The 26,725-nt window shown below is 36.3% G+C and overlaps 1 protein-coding gene and 1 long non-coding RNA gene across 2 annotated transcripts; one reads left to right on the forward strand and one right to left on the reverse strand.

The window, feature by feature from the left end:
• Window positions 1-2,285: 2,285 nt before the first annotated feature.
• On the reverse strand, window positions 2,286-15,336 carry LOC121430829 (ras-related protein Rab-15-like). Its single transcript, XM_041628245.1, has 6 exons — window positions 14,495-15,336; window positions 11,837-12,165; window positions 8,604-8,803; window positions 7,823-7,915; window positions 5,482-5,592; window positions 2,286-4,130 (listed from the first exon to the last, which is right to left on the reverse strand). The coding sequence occupies exons 2-6, from the start codon at window positions 11,982-11,984 to the stop codon at window positions 4,038-4,040; spliced, it is 645 nt and encodes a 214-aa protein (XP_041484179.1). The 5' UTR covers window positions 11,985-12,165; window positions 14,495-15,336; the 3' UTR covers window positions 2,286-4,037.
• A 3,479-nt stretch (window positions 15,337-18,815) lies between these two features.
• On the forward strand, window positions 18,816-24,984 carry LOC121431170. Its single transcript, XR_005972105.1, has 4 exons — window positions 18,816-18,903; window positions 19,931-20,049; window positions 21,479-21,591; window positions 24,029-24,984. It is a non-coding gene; the product is annotated as an uncharacterized LOC121431170 (long non-coding RNA).
• Window positions 24,985-26,725: the final 1,741 nt, after the last annotated feature.

Below are 26,725 nucleotides of genomic sequence, written 5' to 3' on the forward strand. Positions count from 1 at the left end.
CCGTTAGTCTGTAAAAATCCTTGATTATCACAGTTATTTAAAGGTAAATGCCAGTTTTGGTAACGATAACAAAATGAGAATCCAATGAAATGACCACCAAAGTGTCTGTTTGTATAAATAAAGAATATGTGCCAAAGTATTCTGGAAGAAATTGTGTAATTGCTGAGAAATTAGCAAATAAGCAAAGGATTCGGGTAGAGCGTCGGGCCCGACATTCGAAGCAATAATTATACACTTTCCCACGTGCGCTTATCTGTGTTGGGGATCTTCAGCAGTCACTATTTTTCAGCGTAGATATCAAGATATCACAAAGTTCAGTGTAACTCCTTGGTTTATGTAACTGTACCGGATCTAGATCCTCGATGATATACTGACAATGAAGCCTAGTTTTACAGACTTTCTCATGAAATCCGTGTTTACTGCAAGTGTGTTGGGGGGGACAACAAAGGTTTTGTATTTTAGCGATTACTACTTAAGTTTTATTTACCTTATATGTATACGCTTCCTAATATTATTTTTATTGCATGATTGCATCTTATTTATATGTCCATTTTAAAATATGTATATGTTCTTTTTATCGTTGCAGGGCCTCTTTAAAAACTTAAATAAATTAATAAATAAGTTGGTTTGAAATCTACAGCTTTCTCCCCCCCCCCCCTCTCTCTCTCTCTATACCATCCCCCCCTCCCCCTCTTCTTCTGAAAACGGCTATACAATGAGCTATGCGACTTTTGTCGAAACTGGAATAAAACCATGTTGGGTTTGCTTGCAGGTCCAGCGTATTTTAGACGATTAATTAATAGTTATTTACGATTTGTTGACCACAACCACTTTGTGTAAGGTATGTGTGGTGAAAGTAAATGGGCATATTTGAAAGTATAAATCACATTAAACATGTTAAACGGTCTTTAAGTTGTATTTTGTCAAGTGGTATTGCAAACAAATATAAGAACATATGGGTCGAGCATTTCATGAAACAATTAGTAATTTATTCCCATTGACTATTATTATAAGCTTATGCCAATGTGGTGACACGACATTATCTTCGGCGACATTTGCTCAGGTCTCTTGATATCTCAGAGGGCATAGGGTTATAGAGTTAGGATTGTATTAGACATTTTGCTTCAGAATAATGTGAAGATGATGAGGGGTCATTCAGTTTTGGAGGTTAACTTTTATGTTTTGCTTGACGTGAATATTTCTCATCAGAGCAATTGTCGCCAGAGCAAATGTCATGGAACCGCAAATTCTGTCATCTGATTGGCTGCGAAATTAGGTACATTTATTTTCTCCCATGACGACAAAAGATTGACCGGCTCTCTTCCTGGATAAAAAACAACAACAAAATATCAGTTTATAATTTCAATTTTAAAAGGATTTAATCATTAATCAGTCCACATGTACAGATTACCATCATCAAAATAATTATTGCATCCATACGATGAGAGCATGTTGATTGCTTTGCTTAAAAAAGAATGAGCATCAAAAGCTCTTAAGAATGTCACGATATGGAATGCCACACACAGTTTACATGTCAAGTATAATCAACGTTCGGTCCGTTTCAATAAAATCATATCAGCAACAGTTTTATTTATTTATTTATTTTTTGTTTTTCAACTTTTAAACACATTGCATGTCTTGGATTGTGAGACTAACTTTATCATATGGTTTCTAATTATTGTTATCTGAAATGAGGGGTAGAGATAATGGATTATCAGAGTTCTATTTCAGGGCTTGAAGTTGAAATGATACTGTGCTGTATTAACAATATATATCTTTCATTTACTATCATTTAATACACATTTAAAATGTTGGACAACATACTGTCCACTGTGTTGGGTAATACATGTTGGTAAAAAAATATATACATATATATTCTGGGCAATTATTTTCCAGTTGAGCGAATTCATTACCCAATTATTATTTTTTATTACACAATTTGGACAGATTTTAACCAATAGTTGTGTGGACAGTATGTTGCCCTGGGTTGGGTAAACAATGAGATTTTTTGCCCAATTATTTAAAGAGTGTGTGCATCTCATCTCCAGAGAAAAGGGTTGCTAATGGCATCTCTTTAACCATCACATTAATTACTTGATCACAACATGGAGCTATCAAACACAGATAGCTGTAATCATGGTAATAGTTCCATGATCACAATCATCCAAAGCTAAAGGATGTAGAAATTGTATTAATGAATTAACCGAATATCAACATCACCTCACTCTCATGAACGGGACTCTCATGAGTCATGACCAATGCGAGATGATTATTAATTATAATTATTAATAAATACACATTATCCTTTTTAGAAACATATCTTCCAAGAATGCATAGATGTAATTTGCAATGTAAAGGACGGGTAATGATCTATGTAAAATATGAATGAACTATTTACAGTTTTGAAAGCAGTCCGGATGTTATCCAAATTATCAAATAATATTCGAAAACATATCAATAGCGGCTGTGGCAACGACCAATCTTCATCTGTAACAGTACATGTTATATAGGGACATAGTGCAAAACTTGGTTGTGAGAGCTGGTATTGGTCTTGCTTCAGTATCATGACAGAACATTCAATGGTATTGATGTTCAACGTGTTTTTATACAGTATCGAACATGGAACAACAGTCGTAGCTAACTTTTTTTTCATGTTTTCAAGATTGTAGGCACAATATACAAATAACAATATAAAAGCTATACATGTTAAAAAAAGAAGAAATTAATGCATATTTTATATCAGTGATATGAAAGTTGATGAGTTGATTCGTACGCTTGAATGCAGATAATTATCAATGTTGCCAATCGTGAAAAAAATCATAAATGAAACACTGGCGCCATCTTTTGGGATGTAATCTTGCTCCACAAATAAATAAAAAGTACAAAAAATGCGGGGTTGGGGGTTGGTCATTGGGAAAAGAAAATACGTCACATATAAATCGTCTTACCCCCCCCCTTCCCCGGCCTAATGCAGGGAGTTGTTCCCTATATAATGTATGCGTTTGCCAACGATGCTAGAAATATGAAGATAATAATATTATGTAATGGTGATATCATGGTGTAAGAACAAGTATCATAATATTTCACTATTTCACTCCATTATTGCAACATGAGAACAATGATAAGAAAAAAAATTCCAGGAAAAAAAAGAAGATAAATTAAGATGAACAAGATGGTGACTGTGAACTTGTAAACATTACAACGATCACAACATTGGGCAGAAACATTATAACATAAACAATACAATTCATTATTTTGCTAAACTACTGACATAAAATAAAGAGTTAGGGTTGAATAGACCTATACGACGAGTTTAATATTTTTTTTCAAATATACATAATAAAACAAATGATGTTTTAAAATACCGCCAGTTAAAATAATATTTGGTTTTGAAAAAGCGAATGGACACAGTATTTTCTTATTAAATATTAGAATGTCGATTATTGTTACTCCGTTCTTCATATCCTTTCACCTCCCTTCATGAAACATGCAGAACATAATCATCTCCGACTCCCCTACTCGCTCGTGTAGTTCTGTAATAGTATTCGCTTACCGCCGACAGAGTTTGTTGTGCTTCTTCGCGGTGTCGACAGTGTCGACATCGCAGCAGTTTAAAGCAACATGATATTCCACGCAGCTGATTAAATATTACACTCTGATATCACGTGACGAGAATGAACCTCGTACTTATTTTGTTCCAACCACGTAACAGATTGTCGACATGACAATATAAATGCTGGCACAGGTTACGTCATATAATTTCCATTGTGACGTTCGATCACGTGGTCTCATATCAGGACACACATTGTTGCAGTGACATAAGTGTTTCAATCATGTATTGGGCACAGTCACTGGATGTATGATGCCATGATAATTTGTCGACATGACAATAATGCTAGCACAATTAACGTCACATACATTCAAGTCATATTGATCACGTGGTATATGAAAATCGTGACACGAAAGTGGCATTGTCGTAGTGACATACAAGTGTTCCAATCGAGTCTTGGGCACAACCAACCATTACATGTAAGATGTCAACAAGGGCAAGACGACTTCTCTTTAACCGTTGGCTTGATGTATGTTACAAGGGATGGGTTTGATGGGTGTCTTTTGATGCCGTTTGATGTCTGAAAGAAATAAAAAATCGGAACAATATTGACAAAATGTGATAATCTCCTGCTTTAGTTTATGATTAATTTATGTGAAAAAATATTTATATATCTGGCGGACTTACAAGAACATTTATAAACACAAAATGAAACATATCATAGATGATGTAGTGCCGAGTCATGTACGCAAAAACTAGCGACTGCCGACTGGTCTGATTTTCAAATTCTCTTACTGTAAGGCGCTAAGCTTTGAATAACCTGGATTTTATTGTGTGATATAGTGATTCAGTGTAAACGTACACTGCAAAAACACCGATGTCGACTTAACACCAGCCCAGAATCTATATATGTCCTCACCAGAGAAGTGTTAAACAACACCGGTTTTGGGTATTAGTCTAACACCAGATAGGTGTTTATACAGCACCAATTAGTATTAAAACAGCATGGATTTGAGTGTTGTTTCAATACTTCTCTGGTGTGGACATATATAGATTCCGGGCTGGTGTTAAATCAACACCTGAGTTTTTGCAGTGTAACTGTTATTCCAGGAAACGATATCATATAAATTTTAATGCTTTCCACCCTGGAAATCACGGTTTTTGTCAGTTTAATGTCACAGTTTGTAACACCTAGAGATTCGAGGCGAATCTAGCAAATCGAGGCAATTTGGTACAGCATTAATCAATTTATTAATAATCATTCATTTTTGGCCGGGTCTAACGAAGATGGTAGATCGAAAGAAGAAATGATTCCGTATTTCAGCCGCAAAAAACATGAATCACAGAACTAGATTTAATACAAATAATAAATGGTCTAAATTTCTTTTTATAGATATAATTTTCTAGAGCTGTATAATACATGAGGTTTATTTCCAATTCGCGTAAGGCCAATTCGTCCGATTGCCAACTCGTCTACTATCATTTGTTCTACCATGCAGTTCGTCCCCTCACCGCGTGGTCTACTTTCATTTAGTCTAATGCAATTCCCTCTATTAACCAGTTGGTCCCATAGCCATGTATAGTCCATTTACCATTTGGTCGGATTGGTCTAAGACATAGTGTTGAATTGTGAAAAATGAATGAAAATGAAATGGATATTAGACCAACTGGTTGTGAGACAAAATGGTTATTTAATTGTACTTCTTTGAATTGTCAATAATCCAACTGTCATGGTTGCAATGAATGAATAAATAAATAAATTATTAGACGTATAGTGATAATTGGACCACATGGTTAATGGACCAAATGGTTGTTAGAGGAAATATTGATGGACGGAATGGCATTAGACTAAACGAAAGTAGACCATATGGTGAAGTAGACGAATTGGCAATTTACCGTACATGATACGTTTGTGATGTAGGCATTCTTACCCTTTTCTCATCTTCAAGAAGAAGCTTTGCTAAGTGTTCAAATGCTTCTGCTACGTTCTCATTGGTCACTGCACTCGTTTCATAATATTTCAGTCCGTGTTCTTTGGCAAACTAAGAGAATAAAGCAAATAATCACAACATTATGTTATCTCTATTATCCTCAATTGTTTAGTGTGCATATATATATTCTGACTTTACTAAATTGTTTAACAATCCTTCATGCGCTGATATTATAGGACCCATAGCCTTAAAACTGATTCATAATTGGTCTAATTTACATCCAATTCAAGTAATTTCTAACACTTTCTGAAATTATACCCTAAAAAATGCATGGTATGGGCCTATTACTAAATCGCGCAAACGATCCAGAAAAATTAGTAACAATCCTTTGTAATATTTTTTTAAGAAGTATACTTTCCGTTTTGATTTTTTTTTCAAATCCACAATAGTGTGCACAAGGTCTTTCAACTTCGATACATGTATACGTTCTTGTTGTCAGCTCGACCATTTCGCTACCTTGCAACTTATCTTCTTGAAGATTTACATTAAAATGATATATAAAAAAGAATTCTTGAGGATTTGATCTAATAATTACGATAATAGGCATTAGTATAGCGCCATCTATCTAGAAACATTTATTCTGAGGCGCAGTATTCTCATAATAATAATAATGATAATAATTATTATTATTATTATCATTATCATCATTAGTATTATTAATCATTATCATTATTATTATTATTACACCGGCTTTAGCTAGATCTACCATCATCGGCGCTCAGTGCATGCCACGAATTACTCCTGCCGGGTATCCATTCACCTCACCTGGGTCGAGTGCAGCACAGTGTGGGTATATATCATACTGAAGGAAAACACGCCATGACTAGGATTCGAATCCACGACCCCCAGTTTGGAAGGCGAGAGTCAGAACCATTAGACCACGACGCTCCCACATGTATGCATCTATAGCATGTAAAGTGCCCCCGAAAAAAAAAATCTTCACACGACATTGAACCCGAATTCCAAAACCCTCTATGAACCGATGCTCCTTTGTGATAGCAACATTGAAAAACATGAAGAACCATATTTAGGTTATCGTAATAGGGCAAGGTACACTAACATTAAAAACATCAATGCCGAACTTCGATCAGGGGATGTGAATTCCAAAGTTCCACTTCCCACAAGAGGTAAACGATTAGGAAGGGGTACGTGGAAAATAAACAAAGATAACATTGCGATTTATGAACATACAAATCTACAAAATGGAGAAATGCCCTGGCAAATCTTCGGTGTTTTCGTATTGTTTTATGCTCCTTTAGGCCCAGTTCTGACTGTACAATATTGCAATCGCAGTGTAGTAATCATTCTGGTTTTTATTCGTCTAGGCTGTATGGTTAGGATTGTGAGTTGTAAGGATTTATGTTAAGGCATGGTCACACCGCCCGAGCGTTGTTGGAGCGGTCGTGGAGCGGAGAGAAAAAAAAATCATCCCCACTCGCTACCGTTCACCATTTTCGATTTCGATTGTTTTTTTTTTATGTTTTCGATTTTTGTTTTCGATTTTTTCCCAAATTTTGTGAGCGAAATTCGACCCTCTCTCCCTACCGCTCCACGACCGCTCCAACAACGCTCGGGCGGTGTGACCAGCCCTTTAGGCTCAGGGACCGGTATTTAGTGTTATATCCAGGGCTGAAAAGTCGCCAGAGCAAATGTCATGCAATCTTAATAGCACTGACACCCCCATGTCTATTAACAGATACATTGGTCGATTTTCAAGCTCGATGGTGACATTTTGATGTTGGCATTGGCCTGGGTTTTTTTTACATCACCACAGAACTGGGGAGCGTTTCATCAATATGTTCATCCGACAAGTTGTCAGATCTGACATCTTTCCATGAATTTGATTGGCTGAGAGGCACTATTCCTATGGTAACTGTCGGATAAAATGGGACTTGTCGGATAAAACGTCCGACAAGTCCTTTCATGAAACACACCCCCCGTCCTGGGACGAATCTTTCCTAGTCTGCTGAGCAAACCCTTCACTCGAGTTAAGGGTCTGAATGTGCAGCTATGCCTTGTGTACTGAAACAGCAAGTTTTGTATGTGCTAGTCTTCGCGTGGAGACACACTTGCTGATCAAGGTTTCAATCAGGGTCTGTGTCTGCAGACTAAATCTTACCAGTCATTGCGCTATTGATAATTATGATTGTGGATCATCTTTATAAACCCGGATTGGGTGTCAGTGCTTCAGGGATGGTAATTGACTTGTATTTCCAACACTAACACCACAGCGGTATCAACACCGAACTTGAAACACTTAATGAATGAGTGCAGTGCTTACCTCTTCTCCTGCTTGCCGGCTAATGATTCGTTCATCGTCGTCTGCATCAGACTTATTACCGATCAATATCACCTTCACATCCTCGGGAGCATACTGGACGAGGGGAGATGGAAGGGAAGAGGAGAGAGGGAGGGGAGAGGGGAGGGGAGAAGAGGGAGGGAGGTGTAGCGAGAGGGGATGTAAGGGAAATTGGATGGGGAAAAGAGGAGAAGGAGGGAGAGAAATAGATCGACAGAGGATGGGGAGGGGATGAGAGAGAAGAGATACAAGGAGAGTGGGGGGGGGGAGAGGGGAGGAAAGGGTGGTGGGATATAAGAATGGAAAATCGCAACAATAATTTTACCGTAAATACATCAGCTGCAACAAGGAAAAATAGTTGTGATATCACTGTCATTACACTTATGGAACAACAAATATTACAAAAAAGGTATCATTTTATTTCAGGATCAGGGGGATTTCAACAAGAAGTAATTTATATACATTATAATCGCGTATTTAAGAAACATGACGCTGTTATCTCCGCTCCAATATGTTCCCATCATCTTTATCAAACTCCCATTAAAAAAATTGGGAATAGTGAAAAGCGTTAAGTTTAATGAAACAAATTTTTTTTTATCAATAACTGTTAGATGTCCCCTCGCATAACGATGTCGATTTTTTCCATTAACTATACCATACGGTGGAAACTTCTAGTTTGGATGGTTGTCGAGCGATAACGTCTATACTTCTTTAAAACAGTATCCTTACAGATGAAACGTAAATTACAAAGTAAATGTCCTACCATACTGACATCGCCCAGCCAATCAGAAAGTGTTGAGAAGGAGTCTTCGGCTGTGACGTCATAGACTAAGACAATGCCTGCTGCTCCTCTGTAGTAGGCTTGGGTCATGGAACGAAATCTCTCCTGACCGGAAGTGTCCCAGAGTTGAAGACGGATCTCATCTTTATCAACGATCAAGGTTCGAATTTTGAAATCCAGTCCTGCATGGAGGAAAAGTTCAAAACATGGAAAATGACAGGGGTATCCCGCTTTTAAATGGCGCATATCATGTACAATGGGTGATTTCAAGTTCAGTGTTGACCTTTTGGTGTTGGTGTTAGGTCAATTTTTACACTATCATAACACTAAAAATAAGATGAAGATGGTCCCGAAAAGTCACTCACTAGTGTTTGAGATGTCAATAATTTGATCTGGATCAGTTTTACAAGCTCAGAATAAGCTTTGGAGCAAGGGGAAGCAATACAAATTCCAACACCAACACCAAGTCCAACACCGGACTTAAAAATCACCCAATGGATTAGGAGCCAGACTAGAGTAATAGACATCATCAAAGTAATTAAATCAATGAAATGGAGATGGGCTGGCCACCTTGCAAGATCACATGAGGTGGACCAAACGCATCACAGAATGGAGACCATGGCTAGGATCAGGAAATTGGGGTAGACAAAAACTGAGATGGAGTGACGATCTCACAAAATTCATTGGCATAAATTGGATTGCATCAGCACACGACAAGCACCTTTGGCACCAACTTGAGGAGGCCTTCGCCTTGCAGTGGGCTGAACGTGATGATGATGATGGTGATGATGATGATGATGGTGATGATGATGATGATATGATGATGATGATATGATGATGATGGTGGTGATGATGATGATGACGATGATGATGATGATGTGATGATGATGATGATATGATGATGATGGTGATGATGATGATGACGATATTTCTAACAGAGTAATCAAGACCGGCTCGACCCACCCCCCGCTCCACAAAAAAATGAATGTAGTTATCAACATGATCAATTCTAGTAGATGTATAATGTTGTTATGTCATAACGATATAATTATTTTCAAAAGCAAGGAAAATCCCTAAATGTAATGGAAGGAAGCTTTAATTATGTCTGTCTGGAGAAAATTCAAAAGATTGAAAAACAGGGGAGCGTTTCATGAAAGGACTTGTCGGACGTTTTATCCGACAAGTCCCATTTTATCCGACAGTTACCATAGTAACAGTGCCTCTCAGCCAATCAGAATCAAGGAAAGATGTCAGATCTGACAACTTGTCAGACAAAAATGTTGATGAAACGGTCCCCTGGACGGCAAACAATATCATTGAATGTCATTCATTTGAAACGATTACAAAAGGTCTAGATTTTCATCGGTTGAAAGGATGTTCATTGAGAATTTGCCTATGAAATTTAAAGGTATGTAGAAAACGTGAATTCATTATGCGCATTCCGTTACATAACTTTTAACCATCAACGCTTCGGGAGTAGGACGATCATACCAAACGCAGGTTTTTTCTTTTCTTCCCTTTTCAATGGTAAATAAAAATGACTAGAAGTGACGGTTATGGAATTGATCGAAATCACATGCCCAAGTTTTAATCGATCATATTTGCATAATCTATCATGTTGTAACTTGAATAATTCCGATTGGTGTATTTGCATTGCTCCATTATCTTTGTCATCATCATGATAAATGCAGTAAAAGGGAAAGATTTCTCTGACTATAATTATTGGCGAAAATTTCATCAAAAGCGGAAAAATTAGGAAATAAAGAATAAGATATTCATGTTTTGTTTTTTAATTTGTAACGTCATAATTAAGAGAAAGAGACCCGCTTCCCCCAAAATCATATCTACCGAACGAATAAAATCATTTTCAAATTGATTTTTTCATTTGTGAATTTATATCACACAACACGAGGAGAAGCTGGTCGTTTGTGTCGTCATAAATTTGAAAATGATAAAAAGTCATAACTCCGGTATTCTTTGGCGGAGTTCAATCAAATCTTCACCAATATATTTCCTAATTTTTCCGCTTTTATAAGTATGAACTTCTGGAGAGTGACTAAAAGTCCAGGACACTAATGCATTTACTTGGTATCTAAAATGTCTCGTGTATGATACATTGTAGGTTGAGAAATCGGTAAAACACACACAAAAAAAACCAATTGACGAGTTGATAACGGTATTGGGTGCCTTATTGTGTCTCGAGACGGTGGCTGTGTGTCTTGTGTCGGTCTCAGACGAATTTCTGTCACAATCTTGGCATTCCGGGGAGCGTTTCATGAAAGAACTTGTCGGACGTTTTATCCGAGAAGTCCTGTTTAATCCGACAGTTACTATAGTAACAGTGCTTCTCAGCCAATCACAATCAAGAAAAGTTGTCAGATCTGACAACTTGTCGGACAAAATTGTTGATGAACCGCTCCCCAGGTCTCTCCCTCATCTGAGGTCTTCTGTCAAACGTTAATTGGTTCTGATACTGAACTTTAAACTAGGACAACCTAAGAAAAACCTTTACAGACTTTTTAAAGTCTGTAAAATGTTTGTAAAAGGCCTGACTTAAAAACGTTTATCAGAACCTACAGTTGAAATAGAGTTCACAATATTCGAAGAGCGTCATCTTATAGTAACTCGCCCAGCATTCTTTGGCTTTTCGAAATCTCAAAGTTTAGATGCGCACTTGTACAATTCTATTATCATCATGATCATGAAGATGGTGTTATAAAACACATGTACCCCTTTAATGAATGAAGAGGTCAAAGCGATAGTCAATATCTGAAGGTCAAGATCTTCCTATCTTGTTAATGGTCAAATATTTGCAATTGACTTATTGAAGACTGTCTACAAACGGTAACGATACCTGAATCATCGATGGTGACCGAGAGATATCAAGTGTCTAAACTGGAATTGTGTATAGAAATTTTAAAAGAAAAAACGGAACAATATAGTTTTTGCATTCTCATTCCAAAAATGATATTCATGTATAAGCTTTTTTAATTATCAGTATTATCAAACAATTAAGAAACAGCTTGTGGCATGTTGTGTAAATTTCTTCATTTTTGTTTGGAGGCAAAGACCATTATTTTCCCCGGCATACAATGTATAAGATTTTGTATTCGAGTAATAAACGACAACTTCAAATGAAAATGGTATGATTTTTATTTTCTTGTCTGTTATACCCCCCTCTCTCTCTCTGCTTTTCTCCATTTTCCATTACCTACCAAGTGTAGCTTTGCTGTTGAGTGGGAACTCTCCCTCCACGTATCTCCTTAGAAGGCACGTCTTTCCCACCCCACTCCCACCGATGAGCAGAATCTTGTAGGAGCCGTTCGATTCTCCCTCGGGGCCTGCCACGGCTCTAGATCCCATGGTGCAATGCGGCTTTCAAAATGGCGGCCTGCTCACTCTCCTAAAGAATCATTGATGATGGTATTGCAATATAATAATAATAATACTTAAAATCGAGTTTCGGTTTCTGGGTAGGTCGAATTCTATTCCTGGTGCTTCACAAATCAAGCAGTGAACTTCAACTTCCCCTTTCGATCTGTCCCTGGATTTGTACAAGATAAAAAAAACACTAATTGTAATGAAATATGGCCACAGTTATCATTTGCAGTAATTATAGATGTAAACTGTCGCATGCAATTGTAAATAGAAATTATACTTAAATGAATTGGGCTTACATTCAATGTAGCAAACATCCTGAAAAACCTTCCTTATGTTTTTATACTGCTCCAAAACAATGTGACTTATGCACTCCTTGCATCCGAATTGGAACATGTCACATGACCAAACAACGTACAATTTTCTTGACAAACTGCCATAACAGCATAAACACTGACGAAAATGTTGAAGGAAAACCTTTGAAAGAACTACTTTACTGTTATTCTTTTATTCAGGAACTTATTAAGAACGGTTGTTTGAATCTATATTCCGCAATATCCTATTCAGCAGAAACTCCTGCATGTGTGCAGTTTCTATTTCCATTTCGAATACATGGTTGGGATACTTTTAACAAAAAAGCGTCAATAGTCATTCACGATAAAATAAGATAAATGAGTTAGATTTCAAGTACACAGATCTATTGACAGTCAATCAAGCAATTAAAATCGCACGGCTTCTCTTTCATTATAATTGTCTACTGCACTGTAAAAAATATTGGGTAAGGTTTTAACCAGCACGAGGGTAATTACGTGTCCAACCAATTTGGGGCAGTATTTTACCCGATGCGGGAAGTATATTGTCCAGTAAGGTTAAAAAAGCAGCAATTAATTTAGAATGGGCAACATTTTATCACACTGGATAAATAAAAATACCCAAAAGAAATGCCCAATGTTGGTTGGCCACATAGTTACCCTCATGGAGCATTTTAACCCAATGTTTTTTAGAGTGTGGAATTGTGGATAAAAAAACAGTCAATGACAAAAGATATACAATTTATGATTGGAATGGAAAATAATAACATGATGCGAAAGTAAGCAAGGGAAGATTACCTCCTACAAAATATAATGCGGACGACAAACACATGAGATCACATGATGCAGTGTTCTCTGGATAGTATCTAACATAATTTCCTGTTCCTTTCATCAATAAATCATGGAGCTATTACAGAATAATAGCTCCATGAATAAATCTAGGTCATGCTTGCAGTCAGCAGTGAAATAGTACAATGCGATGTGTTTTGTCAGTATTATGATAATGACGTCATTTAAAGACACTCTTAAAGATGGGTTCGAGTTGATTGGATGATGGTGGCGGTGCATGGTGGCGACGATGGTGGTGATACACTAACTGGTATGTGGTGGTGGTATGTAGTTGAAGTCGTAGCGGTGGTGGTTGAGGTGGTAGGTGATGGTGGTGATATAGTGCAGGTGCTGGAAGTTGTGTTGATGATGCATGGCAGTGGCGTACCGAGGATTTTCCATGGGGGGCGGCAAAATCGTCCGCCAAAAAATTGACAAGCAAAAAAAAGGTCTTCAATCACAAATAAAGGATATTGTACCAGAAAAAAAAGTGACGAGCAAAAAAAGGTCTTCAAGCTCGCCAGGTGGGGCAATACAGGTATTAAAGCTCGTCAGGGGGGGGGGCAAAAAGGTATTTCAAGCTCGTCAGGGGGGGGGGCAGGGATACGTCCTTTGCATGGGTTGTGACTCGTCAGGGGGGCAGACTGCCCCCTGCCCCCCCCCCCCCGCCCCGTACGTACGTTAGTGATGCATGGTGATATGATGCGATGGTGGCATGGTGGTGATGGTGATTACAAGAATTGGGGACGATTGCCGATGATGTGGTGTTAGAGATGTGATGGTACATTGTGGTAGTGGTGATAGCTAGTGGTTGTAGTGGCAACGATGATGGTGAAGAATATGATGATGACCGTGTAGTGCTGGTGGCGGTATTGCGGTGTTGAACGTGATGGCAGCTAGTAATTGGCGACGAAAGTGTGGTACGTGGTGATAGTACCTGATTATGGTGTTGTGTGGCGAAAGTTGTGATGTTGGTGTTGGTATGGTGGTGGTGGTGATAAGTGGTGGTATATGTGGTGCATGGCGGTGGTATGATGATCGATGGGACTGAAGATCATAGAGTTTTATGATGATGCCGATGACCATGATAGTGGTTGTAATGCGGAAGCTGGTGGTGGTGGCGGTGGCGGTGATGATGATGATGATGGAGGTCTATATCAGCATTGAGTCATTGTGTAAGGGATGGTGGGGTTAGCGAGGACGATTCGTCGTTATGTACATATGTATATATTTTCCAGTGCAGGTCCCTTCATATAGGTTAATTTAGTATTTATTGTTATTAATAGAATGTGTGATATATGACGATCAATAATGGTCATACTGGTCGTAATCGTTATGAAAGACAGAAATACCTACCGACTTTTTTTTTACACAATTCGAGAAATCAGACTCGGACTATATTTATCAGACGTCTGAAGTGTTTTGATAAACGAATCATTCTCCGAGCACAAACAATCCAGTCGATTTCATCAACTGATCAAATGATAATGAATAGTCTATAAAGTCGAGGGTTCTTAAGTAGGCAACGAATAGCCTGTAACTATGAAATATCTTTAATTCGATTTCCAATTATCAAATTAGTATAACGTTGTATTGTAGTAGGTCCAACGCCAGTCGAGCAGCAATCTATATATGTATATCTGTTTCCAGGTTCCATTCATGCCGACTCTATTGGTCCCGAACAGAATTGGTGAATCCTGAGCAACATCAATGACGGCAGAGGTTACTCCAGGAAATAGACCGAATAACTATAACGTGAAGAGGCTTTCTGTTGATTCGCATAACCGAAACCGATCAGATGTAAAGTTGAAATCCAACAAACTAAGCCGAACTAACATCACATATCACATTACTGCATAAATGCTATGGAGCGGTAGCATGGCATATCCTACTGCAGCTATATAGTACTATTTTTCTCACGCCTGTTGTATACGAATGAATGACTTTGCAAAAGATTTGCGGTCTTATTTTCCTATTATTCAACTCTGTCCCAAGAATGAAAGTCGCTATTGTCCACGTCGTGAACAAATCGATGATGTCAGAACTGAAAATAAAGGCTCGATCTCGCACTGCACTGCCTAGAATCAACAAAGATTATGTAATTTGTGATAGTTTTAACGTGCTATGTCTTCAGCTTCGGGGGTGCAGGAAAATCTACTGGGCAAGCCATTCATCTAAGCAACTTTTTGCCCACGAGCCTACACGTTTCTGAATTGACATACAGCAGGAGAACGTAGATTAGTTTCTGTTCAGGATTCAAAGACTACTATTTGATTGTAGGAGATTGAGGAAGGGCGAAGGTTATGTTTACACATAAAGCTCTGATTTAGGTTTTGATGAATAATTTAGCAAAAATAAATAAAAACGCATAGATAAGCGGTATGACTGGATTGAGTTGATAGTACGTGGTGTGGGGTATTTGTGAACACATTGATAAATCCGAAAAAGAAAATATGACCATAATCTAAGAAAATGCAAATTAGTGTGATATGAATTTGATATGGCGAAAAAAGACATCGAATAAGAACCATTCTGTGCAGATAATATACATTACCATGATAACTGAATAGTAATGAAAGATTGACACTATTTCACAGTTTCTTCAGATTTTTTTTAGGATGTTGAGGGTAGCGTATACAGGGCAATTGGGTCTGGGAAAAGGGTGTCTACCCCCCCCCCGCAGGGATTTTTTTTAACTGATGAAAACAACCCCCCCCCAAAAAAAAAAAAAAATCACATATGCAAAAGAAGAAGAACAGGGACACTAAAAATAACTGAATATTGTTTTTCGGTCGTGTAATAAATGCAGTTTATGATAAATCATCTTACGTCCTCCAATCTCTAAAATACTCTTTGGCTGGCGCCACCTCTTGGCTAATGTCTAAAATGTTTGCCATCAAAGAGCGATGTTAAATGTCGGTCCAGATGTAAATAACATGAAATATGATCGATACACGTCTGTTAAAACTGTAAAAAAAAAACATAATTTATATAGCGTACGTATTCACCTTGCTTGGTGCTCAAGGCGCTCCTATATCATGTATATTACCCCGATTAAGCTAGTCTACCGATTCCGGTGCGCACAGCTTTTTCAGGAATTAAAGGAAACCAACACCCAAGAAGAGAAGTAATCTTATTGGAAAGAGTAAAATGAGAGGAACAATTTTTTTTAAAGTTCATCAAAATCGGTTAAGAAATAAGCAAGTTATGGGAATTTGAAAACTCTTGTTGTACTTTCTATGGGCATCCTCAAATTGGCAAACGTGCTTCAAAATGGCTGATTTTGTGGACAACTCTCCATTTGTTTTGTACACAAATTTTCAGATTTTCCTCATTATCTTTCAAATTGCATCTTGCCATCTTCTGAGCACAACATATGTCATGGGAAATATAATCCACACCATATATGTCAAGGTCAGGAGGATATAATGTGAAATATGTAAAATAAAGGGGAAGATCTGAAAATATGTGTACAAAACAAATGGAGAGTTGTCCACAAAATCAGCCATTTTGAAGCACGTTTGCCAATTTGAGGATCCACATAGTAAGTACAATAAGACTTTTTAATCGTCCATAACTTGCTTATTTCATAACCGATTTTGATGAAACTTTTTTTTAATTGTTCCTCTCATTTTACTCTTTCCAATAAAGTTGCTTCTCTTCTTGGGTTTTGGTTTTTTAAATTCCTGCCGGTACCAATTTACCTCACCTGGGTCGAGTGCAGCACAATGTGGATAAATTTCTTGCTGAAGGCAAACACACCATGGCTAGGATTCGAACCCACGTCTTTCAAATTGAAAGACGAGAGTCTTAGCCACTAGCCCGCGACCCCACGACCCAAATCAAGAAAGTATACAGGAAAACTATCTTGACTATAGGAGAAAGAAACGAGATAGTAGTTTTTATTTTCTTCTATTTTTTTAATCACGTTCTCCCATTTTAATGAATAATCAATGTAATATAAGCAGGGTCATGTAACATATGGACACCAACAGGTTCTGAAAACCATAGTATATCAAGAGTATGCTCATGGAATACATAGTAGGCCTACCAGTATCATTTACCATACAACAATCTGAATTATATCATATCGCGTTATATTATGAAACATTTTAACGATCAGACATTCTTCTTTTTTTGTAGAGTAAAGATATGAAGATGAAAAGATTGGTTGTGTAACACTGACATGTCGATGATTGAAAGAGAGAGAGAGAGAGGGGGGGGGGGTGATAGCAAGCTGGGCCTGTAGAATTGGTGTGTGACATTTAGTCTATATTATTTGATTTAAAATTGCTATCAAAATTGCTATCAAAATTAGGAGGGTCTGTTCAAATGAGCAAAATCACACATGTCACATAATGTGTTCGTATATTCACCGGTACTTAAACTTTGCTCATTCGATAAATTTATCACACTGGAGCGGGGGAAATCATGATCATATCATAACTGCAAAATCTGTGCAAACACTCCACAAAGCCAGTGTTCAAGTTGGGGCTATGATTATCAACTCGAATTTTTTAATTGATTCTCGGGAAAAAAATTAAATTCGATTGAGAATGTGAAATATGATTATGTTTAGACACGAGAACAGCAATGTACAGATGTAAATCTATGGGATGATGGGAAATGGGAATCCCCTTGGATAAATCATAGCATCTATTTTATGCTGAAAATCAATATTGGTTAGGGGCTGGTCCTCGCTTTCAAGGGGGGGGGGCACACTTTTCATAGAATGGCATATATCATAATATTGTATTTGATTAAGCCTCTCAAGGGGGAGGGATGGGCACTGGCATGATGTACTCCCCCCCCTTCTGGACCCGCCAGTGGAATGGGTTATTAAGTATATCAATCAAATATCACTAATTACGTTCGGCATGGGCGACCTTGAACGTCACCATCCTGTATAGCTGTGACCAGGGCCAAAACCTCTGCATCAGTTAAATCCAGCCTCCACGAGAAATAACATCATACTAACCTGTGTTCTATATTTTGGGCACTTTAATTCATTTTAAATTTAAATATCAGTGGCGGATCCTGACGAGGGCGCACAGGCCGCGTGCCGGCCCCTCTACATTTGGGCATCACGTACATGTTCTTATGCAGTGTAGCTAGGTCTAATAAAATTGCCCCAAGTCCCATGCCCTGTTGCAACACTGAACGAGACGTCAAGAATGTGGTTACCATGGTTACAGCTAGGCCAATAATTCTGCTTTGTATTCATTTAATGGGATGATGGGTATGAAGTATAAAACTCTTTCAACATATTCCTCTCACAAAGGGTAAAATTGCACCCCATTTAACCAAATACACAATCTAAAATATTGAGAGAACCAAAAAAAATAATCGGTGTATTGTCAATATTATACAGCAAACATAAGCCAACGGTATTGGATTTTCCCGGTCTATTCTTTAAAAAAGTACAGAGACATCAAGTTTGTGAAAAGTTAGTTTTTGTGGGCAATTCAATTTTCTATAGCATAAAACATACCGAGAGAACAAAGTAGATTCAATTACTTTCAGTAATGTCTTACTGTATTTTCTTTTATTTCTCAACGCGGTGAATGTGGTGGGAATCATTTAAAGATAGGAATTATACGGGCGTTTAATCTTCAAGAATTTTGAATAAAAACCGTCATGCAACATTCAGAAATTATTACTGGCGATATACGTCAAAGATACTACACCTTTGGAAGAAGCAGGTCCCTGAAAGAAGTAACTGCTGCAATCACTGTCTCTTTCTTCATAGTAATCGGTGCACTTAGGTAATCGTATTTTCATTCTACATTACAGTATTACGTTAATATTTTTATTTCATGATGAATATCATTGCACTTATTGACTGAACTCTATTCTACGCTTAGGCCAAATGATAATTCATGCTAATTTTGGTGAAAAAAAGAAAAGTCGTGTCACGTAATGATTCTCTGTTATATAATGCCCATGATAGTACATTCAAAAGTCAAGTTTTATTTGTTCAACATTTACAACTGCATCTATAGATAATATTCCTGACGTTCCTTACTATCGTTACCATAGATTGTGTACAACTCGGTTCACCATTATCGTGTCACTTATAAGCTAGGTCCAAGTTCCATTTTGCACATGATCAGAAAAAAGGTCATTTGAATTAATAAAGGGATGCTTTTGGCTGAAGATATTAAATTTGAATAAATAGAGTAAAATTCACAGAGAAAAATTCTGGATATGTAATCAAAATCGGACAACAAATAACGAAGTTATTGGATTTTGAAGTTTAGTAATATTTTGAGAAAACAGTTCCATGCACGTCGTCATTAATATTTCAGATTAGATGATGATGTCGCATCCAGACTTTCCCGTTTCTTGTGATATCACATAAAATCATTATTTTTTTCATTTTTTCATATTTGTAAATGATGTGTCTCCATTATGATGATATAAGTTGCAGGAATGCACAACTAAAGCACTTGTCAGTTGTCAATCCAATTCTTAAAGGAAGTGGGGATATGACATCATCAGCCCACCTAATAAATATTCATGAAGACATGTCTAGAACTGTTTCACCGGACTAATGTAAATCTTTGAATTCAATAACTTCGTTATTTGTTATCCGATTTTGATCAAATTATCAGCATTTTGCTTTGTGAATTCATGAGATATATTATCGGCCCGGAGCATCCCTTTAAAATGAGATAAGCACCAACTTTGAAGGAGAGTGGTTCATTTTTTCCAAAGATTTTCTCCTTAGGCCGTTTCACGGTGGCGCTTTTTGAAAATTTTCAGTACATTGTCGTACAATTTATCTTAAAGGTTCGATATGTCGTCAAAGATCATAATTGGCGTTTGTTTTCTGGCTGTCTTCCTGGCGGTCATCTGTGCTGAAGACACCGACGTGGCCAGTTCCAGTCTGTACGTTGAGGAGGAGCGATGTAAGTTTTCTGTGAAAGATATCATTTTCATCAGTGGATTTAATATACTATTACATGTTATGAATTATACGTAGACCATATCATGCAAGGATAAATTTACTAATGATAGTTACAATGAATGATAATCATCGTATAGAACACAAACCTTTCAAGGTCTCAATGCTCATTGGGAAATTGAAGGAAGAAGAGATGAGGGAAAGTTGCTGGTAATGCTATGATGTTATTTTTATCATCTAAATCAATGTGTTTTCGATTAAGATTTGAATTGCCCATTGCAATGGTATCAACTTGATTCAAATTGTGTGGGATACTATTCCGGGGGTATATGCACAACCCCCGGTTACCATACAGCTTCGTTTTAACAACAGGTACATTTTACAAGTCCTTATGCTGATCTTGTGATGAGTCCTTAAGTGATCTAAGATGTCGAACAGGTTTATATTTTACAAGAAAGAGCCATTTGATGAAGGCACTGAAATGAGAGCAGCCAAGGTCTTTAACTCAATACATGTAATACGTGACCTGAACGGAAACCAATGCAAGGTTCTTAATACAGATGATACAGATTCATGTCTTTTTCTTCGGATCACAGTCCTATAATAATGATCATAATAAGAAAAATGATAATGATCATGTTATTGATATGATAGTGACACTAATGATAATGATGTTAATGATGATGATGATGATAACTGAAGTTATTAAAAAGTCCACCCCAACAAAAACTTGATTTGAATGAAAAGAGAAAAATTCAACAAGCATAACACTGAAAATTTCATCAAAATCGGATGTAAGATAAGAAAGTTATGACATTTCAAAGTTTCGCTTCATTTCACAAAAACAGTTATATGAACAAGCCAGCTACATCCAAATGAGAGAGTCGATGATGTCATTCACTCACTATTTCTTTTGTTTTTTATTGTTTGAAATATGAATTATTTTTATTTTCTCGTCATTGTCATGTGAAATGAAGTTTCATTCCTCCCTGAACACGTGGAATTCCATTATTTTAACATTTTGTGCTTCAGGCAAGGAGGTCCTAATCGTCAAATTCGTAAAAATTGAAATATTGTATAATTCAAACAATAAAAAACAAAAGAAATAGTGAGTGAGTGACATCATCGACTCACTCGTTTGGATGTAACTGGCTCGTTCATGTAACTATTATGTTAAAAATAAGCGAAACTTTGAAATGTCATAACTTTCTTATTTTACTTCCGATTTTGATGAAATTTTCAGCATTATGCTTGTCTGATTTTTCTCTATTGATTCAAATCAACATTTTTCTGAGGTGGACTTGACCTTTAATATTTGACAAATTTTAAAAGTGGTACTGACATGACTGGCATGATATTAGTGTGAAAGAAGACATCTTTACTTTGATAGTATAAAATACTATACCACCATTGCATTGTTTTTATTTTTGCAGATTGCAATTTCCCAAGCAGACATGTAGCATGTAAATGCCTTAATGTACTAATGGAAGACGACGTGTGTTCGTAAAATCATGCGTGTCCACTGCCAAATACAAGAATTCCAAAAGTAAGTAATTCAAAGCTGAAATCATGTGTTTAGTTTTGGTAAAGGTTCAGTACAGTAATATCGTATTCTAGCATCCACGCTTTCTACAACGCTCAGAATATACACAGTAAAAACGCTTGTTTAAAAATTTTATACAACACTGTTTACTATATGAACCTTACATTAATTGTTTAAACAGTTTAAACAAGTGTTTAAATCTTATACAACAAAGTTTAATTTTCAATATCTAATCTTAAATAAATTAGACATGATTGTTTAAACTGTTAAACAACTACTGTAAGGTTCATATAGTAAACAGCGTTGTATAAAATCTTAAACAGCGTTTTTACTGTGTATACAAAATGTCCGTCAAAGCACAATGGACAGGGGGGGGGGTCATTGTCGAAAGTTGGTGGACCGGAACAGCGCATTGTCTTAAAGGGCAAGTCCACCCCAACAAAATGTTGATTTGAAAAAAGGAGGAAAATCCAACAAGCAAAACACTCAAATTTCATCAAAATCGGATGTAAAATAAAAAAGTTATGACAGTTTCGCTCAATTTCACAAAACATTTATATGCACATCCTGGTCGGAACGCAGATTGGCAGACTAATGACGTCACCCACTTGGGGTCCTACTGGAATTAGTTACCAGTAAGACCTCAATGAAGAACAGCAGTATTTTGCAAATACAGCTGAATTGGGTGATCCTCCGTTATCATTGTATGTATCTCTCCTGTTAGTCCTGTATATTGTATATTTTTTAATTTGATTACGGAAATAAAACAAACAAACAAACCCACTCACTATTTCTTTTGTATTTTATTATATCAAATATGCAATACTCTAATTTTCTCCTCCTCGTCAGGTGAAACAAAGTTGTATTTCTCCCTGAACACGTGGAATATACCATTAATTTAAAATTTATGGTTAAATTTAATTGATCCTTATTGTCAAATCTGTAAAAATCGAAATATTAATTATTCAAACAATAACAACAAAAATAGTGAGTGATTGACATTATCGACTCTCCCAGTTGCATATTGGTGAGTTGTGCATATCACTGTTTTGTGAAAAATAAGCGAAACTGTCATAACTTCCTTATTTTAAATCCGATTTCGATGAAATTCGCAGCGTTATTTTTGTTTCATTTTTCTCTGTCGATTCAAATCAACAATTTTCTATAGGATGGACTTGACCTTTAAGTTTCGGACCGGACAAAATATATTGCAAATATGCCGTTTGTCCAGAGCCCAGGGCCCGTAACACAAAGGTTTGCGATGAATTGCAAATGTGAAAGAACCGCGCTCATTGGCTCCCAGTCAGTAAATAGATAGATAACTGGTTTATTGATAAAAAACATCATTGCGACAAAGTCGAATTGCGATGAGTTTACAAAGGTAAGTTACCAAGTTTACAAAAGAGGCATTACATAATCATAATAATAAAAAAAAGTAAATGAAAATATTAGTTAAGAAACATATATCACATAATCATACATTCGTAATTTCATGAAAGTAATACATTTTAAACACGATCGTGATTGGTCATTTGTATTTAGCGATTGATTGCAAATCTTTGTGTTACGGAGCCCAGAACGACACTACTTTTTCGATTTACCGATTATCGACAAAGGCTTCTTTGATTGTTTTGAAGGAATTTTGTTAACAGATTCTCTGCGTGCGTTAAAGCGTCTGCGAAATGACTTAAAATGCCCTAATGTGAAACATTCATTGAACATTACAATACGTTAAATGCGTAGGAGTACTTGAATGCTGTTTTTTTGTACAATTTAGAATTTATATATGAAAAGTTTCAGTCTATAAGGATTTTAGTTTAAATCTACCTGCCATCTATCAGTATGATATTTTGATATTTTGATTTTAACTAGCTGTTTGAGCACTTACTTGATTATTTAGTAGTTGTTTATCTTAAAATTACTTAAATAAAATCCATTGTTAGCTTATATTTCCTGCATAATTATAAAATCCGGTATGGGGCACATGCATTAACGTGATTTAGTATAATGAAATGGAATAGTGACATTCATATTTCATATTTTGGTAGTTCAAAGTTCTATTTACGGTAAAGTATATATATATATATATATATAGGTAAGCAATTGAGTAGTGATATACTGCAATATCTAATAGTGCTCGACTGTGTAGGAGCTGAGTATAAATAATTTATTGGTTGGATGCTTAACTTAAGCTGGTCGTACAGACTGTTTCACCCTAAGGATCATCAGCGACTCCTGATCAGCGTCGCTGATGATCCTTCGGGTGAAACAGTCTGTACGACCAGCTTAAGTTAATAAGTTAAGCATCCAACCAATAAATTATATATATATATATATATATATATATATATATATGTATGTATGTATGTATATTTATTTATATTTAGTTTGGATTATGGTCCAAGTCTTAATTCAATCCCATTTAATTTTCATATTACAGAAACTCGCAAGGGATAAAAACGGGGAGAAAATGGAAGCAACCCGCCAGCTGACCCAGAAGATAAAAAACTCAAAAACAACACAAATACAAGTTCTTACTTTATAATCGGATGTATATCAGACTTGAATATAACTCACATTTGCTATTCTAACATAAGACTCATTTAGATTTTCGTTGTAAATCTATCATCTATCCTTTTAGAATAATGAATATAATTTTGACAAGAAAAGTAAAATATAGTATTGATCTTCACTTATAATATGTATTGGGGCGTGAATTGATTTCTCTTCTTGACTAATAATATTGATACTCAACGACCAAACAACAAAGTGCCCCTAAAATACATTATAAAATGATAACAAATAGTGCATGCGAAAAATCATGGGATCGCCGCGCGGTCGTAAATGAATTACATCTTAAGAAAAGACGCTTTAAAACTTCAAGCATTGCCAACCATGCACTTCCATTTTTTCTATAGTAAACATCGATCTACAATGCTAGGAAAGTATGGACCTATAGGTCCGTTGGGAAAAGTGACATTGTTTATTGAATGTGTAAGGAAAAAAAATGGTCTCATAATCACATGGGTGGTATATTAAACCATTTTTTATGGCGAAACTTTAATCACACTTGAGAAAACAAGTAATTATTAATATTTCTAATTATAAAAAAAAAGTTTAAGGGTTAGAATACCAAAATTGATCTTGATACATCATTATCTTAGCCAACGCGGTCTTACAACGCTTATGGAAGCCAATCGTGTTTAATTATAAATGGACACATATCCAGATATCCAACGCGTACTATACAAATATCTATCCTGACTTCATTTCTTTATTCATTCATACATATTCCAATAGCTTCACAAAATCAGAGATATAATTACTCTTTTGCATCTTGGTCCTGGTGGATAAAAACGCAGTAAGATAGTAATTGAACTAAAAAAAGAACTTTGCTTCAATCATGTCAATAATTATTAAAAGCTGCTTACACAACCAGAAATATGACATTTTTCCTGGATCATTATTTTGTTTCGTTGTCGCGATTGTTATCAGACAGGAGGGTGCAAAAAGTGTGAGCAAGTGGCCATGAAGATGGATCATCATCATTTTTATCTTCATTATCATCATCGTCATCATCATCATTCCCATCATCATCATCTTTGTCATCTCATCTACATCTTTGACATCATCATCATCATCATCATCAGCATCATTCCCATCACCACCATCATCATTAATCTCATTATCATCATCAACATCACCATTCCCATCATAATCACTATCATCGCCTTCGTCACCGGTGGAGAGTGTTTCGCAAACTGATTTATCACTTATATTTCACTGACAATTTTTTTATTGTTCTAAACTGAAGTTCTTGAGCCTGTTTTGCTGTGAGCAGATTTCTCAGTGAAAATTACAGAGTCTTACGGAATACCCCGACGAAAGACGAATCTGTGTCTTGTTTTGTTTAGGAGCGAATGAATGAATGATTGAGAATAGAACATGCATGTATAGGGGCCGATAAACACTGTCAGGTATTGTACGTTATTTATTAAACTCCAAACAATTGGGTTAAAGATAAAGACAACGTATATCTGAGAGCGAAATTGTGTTTTTCACAAACAGATATATTTTTTTGAATCAAAATGTAATATTAATTATTACTGTAAATCAATGAACCATCATTGGTCAAAAAGAAACAATAATGATATGACTTACAAAGCGCCAAATCCACTCTGTAGAGTGCTCAAGGCGCATTCATCAATAATACACACTAAAAAATGTGTGAACAGTGAGTATAGAAGTTGGAATGTAACGAGGTTTATTTTCAAATGGTTTAATGCCAATTCGTCTGATTGCCATCTCGTCTACTATCATTTGGTCTACCATCAGTTCATCCACATGGTCTAATTGCGATTCTGACCATCCATCATTTCGTCTAATAACCAGTTGGTCCGATAGACATTTAGTCCATATATCAATTAGTCTAATTGGTCTACGTGTTAATTAGGCGAAACAAATAAAAATAAAATTCACTTGACAGAGTGTAAAAAAAAACTAAGTAGATAAAGTGGAAATTATGTCGTCTGTGCATTAGACTAAGTGACAGTGTTTATTTTTATTTGGTCCAACGCAGATTCGTCCAATTGCCAAGTCGTCTACTACCATTAGGTCTACCATCAGTTCGTCCAATATCTACATGGTCTGATTGTCATTTCGTCCACTCACCATTTTGTCTAATAACCAGTTAGTACAATAGCCAGTCGGTGTATATAAACAGATTAAGTGTTCATTTGGCAAAATGAATGAAAACAAAACGAATATTAGACCAACTGGTTACGAGACAAAGTGTCATATACGAACTGGTGATTAGACGAAGTGATGATTGGACCAAATGGTTGTTAGACGAAACATCAGACTAAATGAAGATAGGCCATGTGGTGAGTGGACGAGTTGGAAATAGAAGAATTTGCAATTTACTTGTAACAATGTACATGGTATATGTTACCTGAATCACATTTCATGTTAAAAACATACTATGACGAAAAATTATTTTAAAAATTCATTAAAAGTTCTTTGTATTTCAGAGAATGTCTATAAAAGGCATGAATTGGCATGTAAATGCCAAAAAAGAAGGAATAAAAAGTAACGAAAAACCAAAATAAGTATATTGTACGCAAACGTTGCGTTATAT

The sequence above is a fragment of the Lytechinus variegatus genome, chromosome 17, assembly GCF_018143015.1.
Source record: "Lytechinus variegatus isolate NC3 chromosome 17, Lvar_3.0, whole genome shotgun sequence".
Classification (NCBI taxonomy): domain Eukaryota; kingdom Metazoa; phylum Echinodermata; class Echinoidea; order Temnopleuroida; family Toxopneustidae; genus Lytechinus; species Lytechinus variegatus.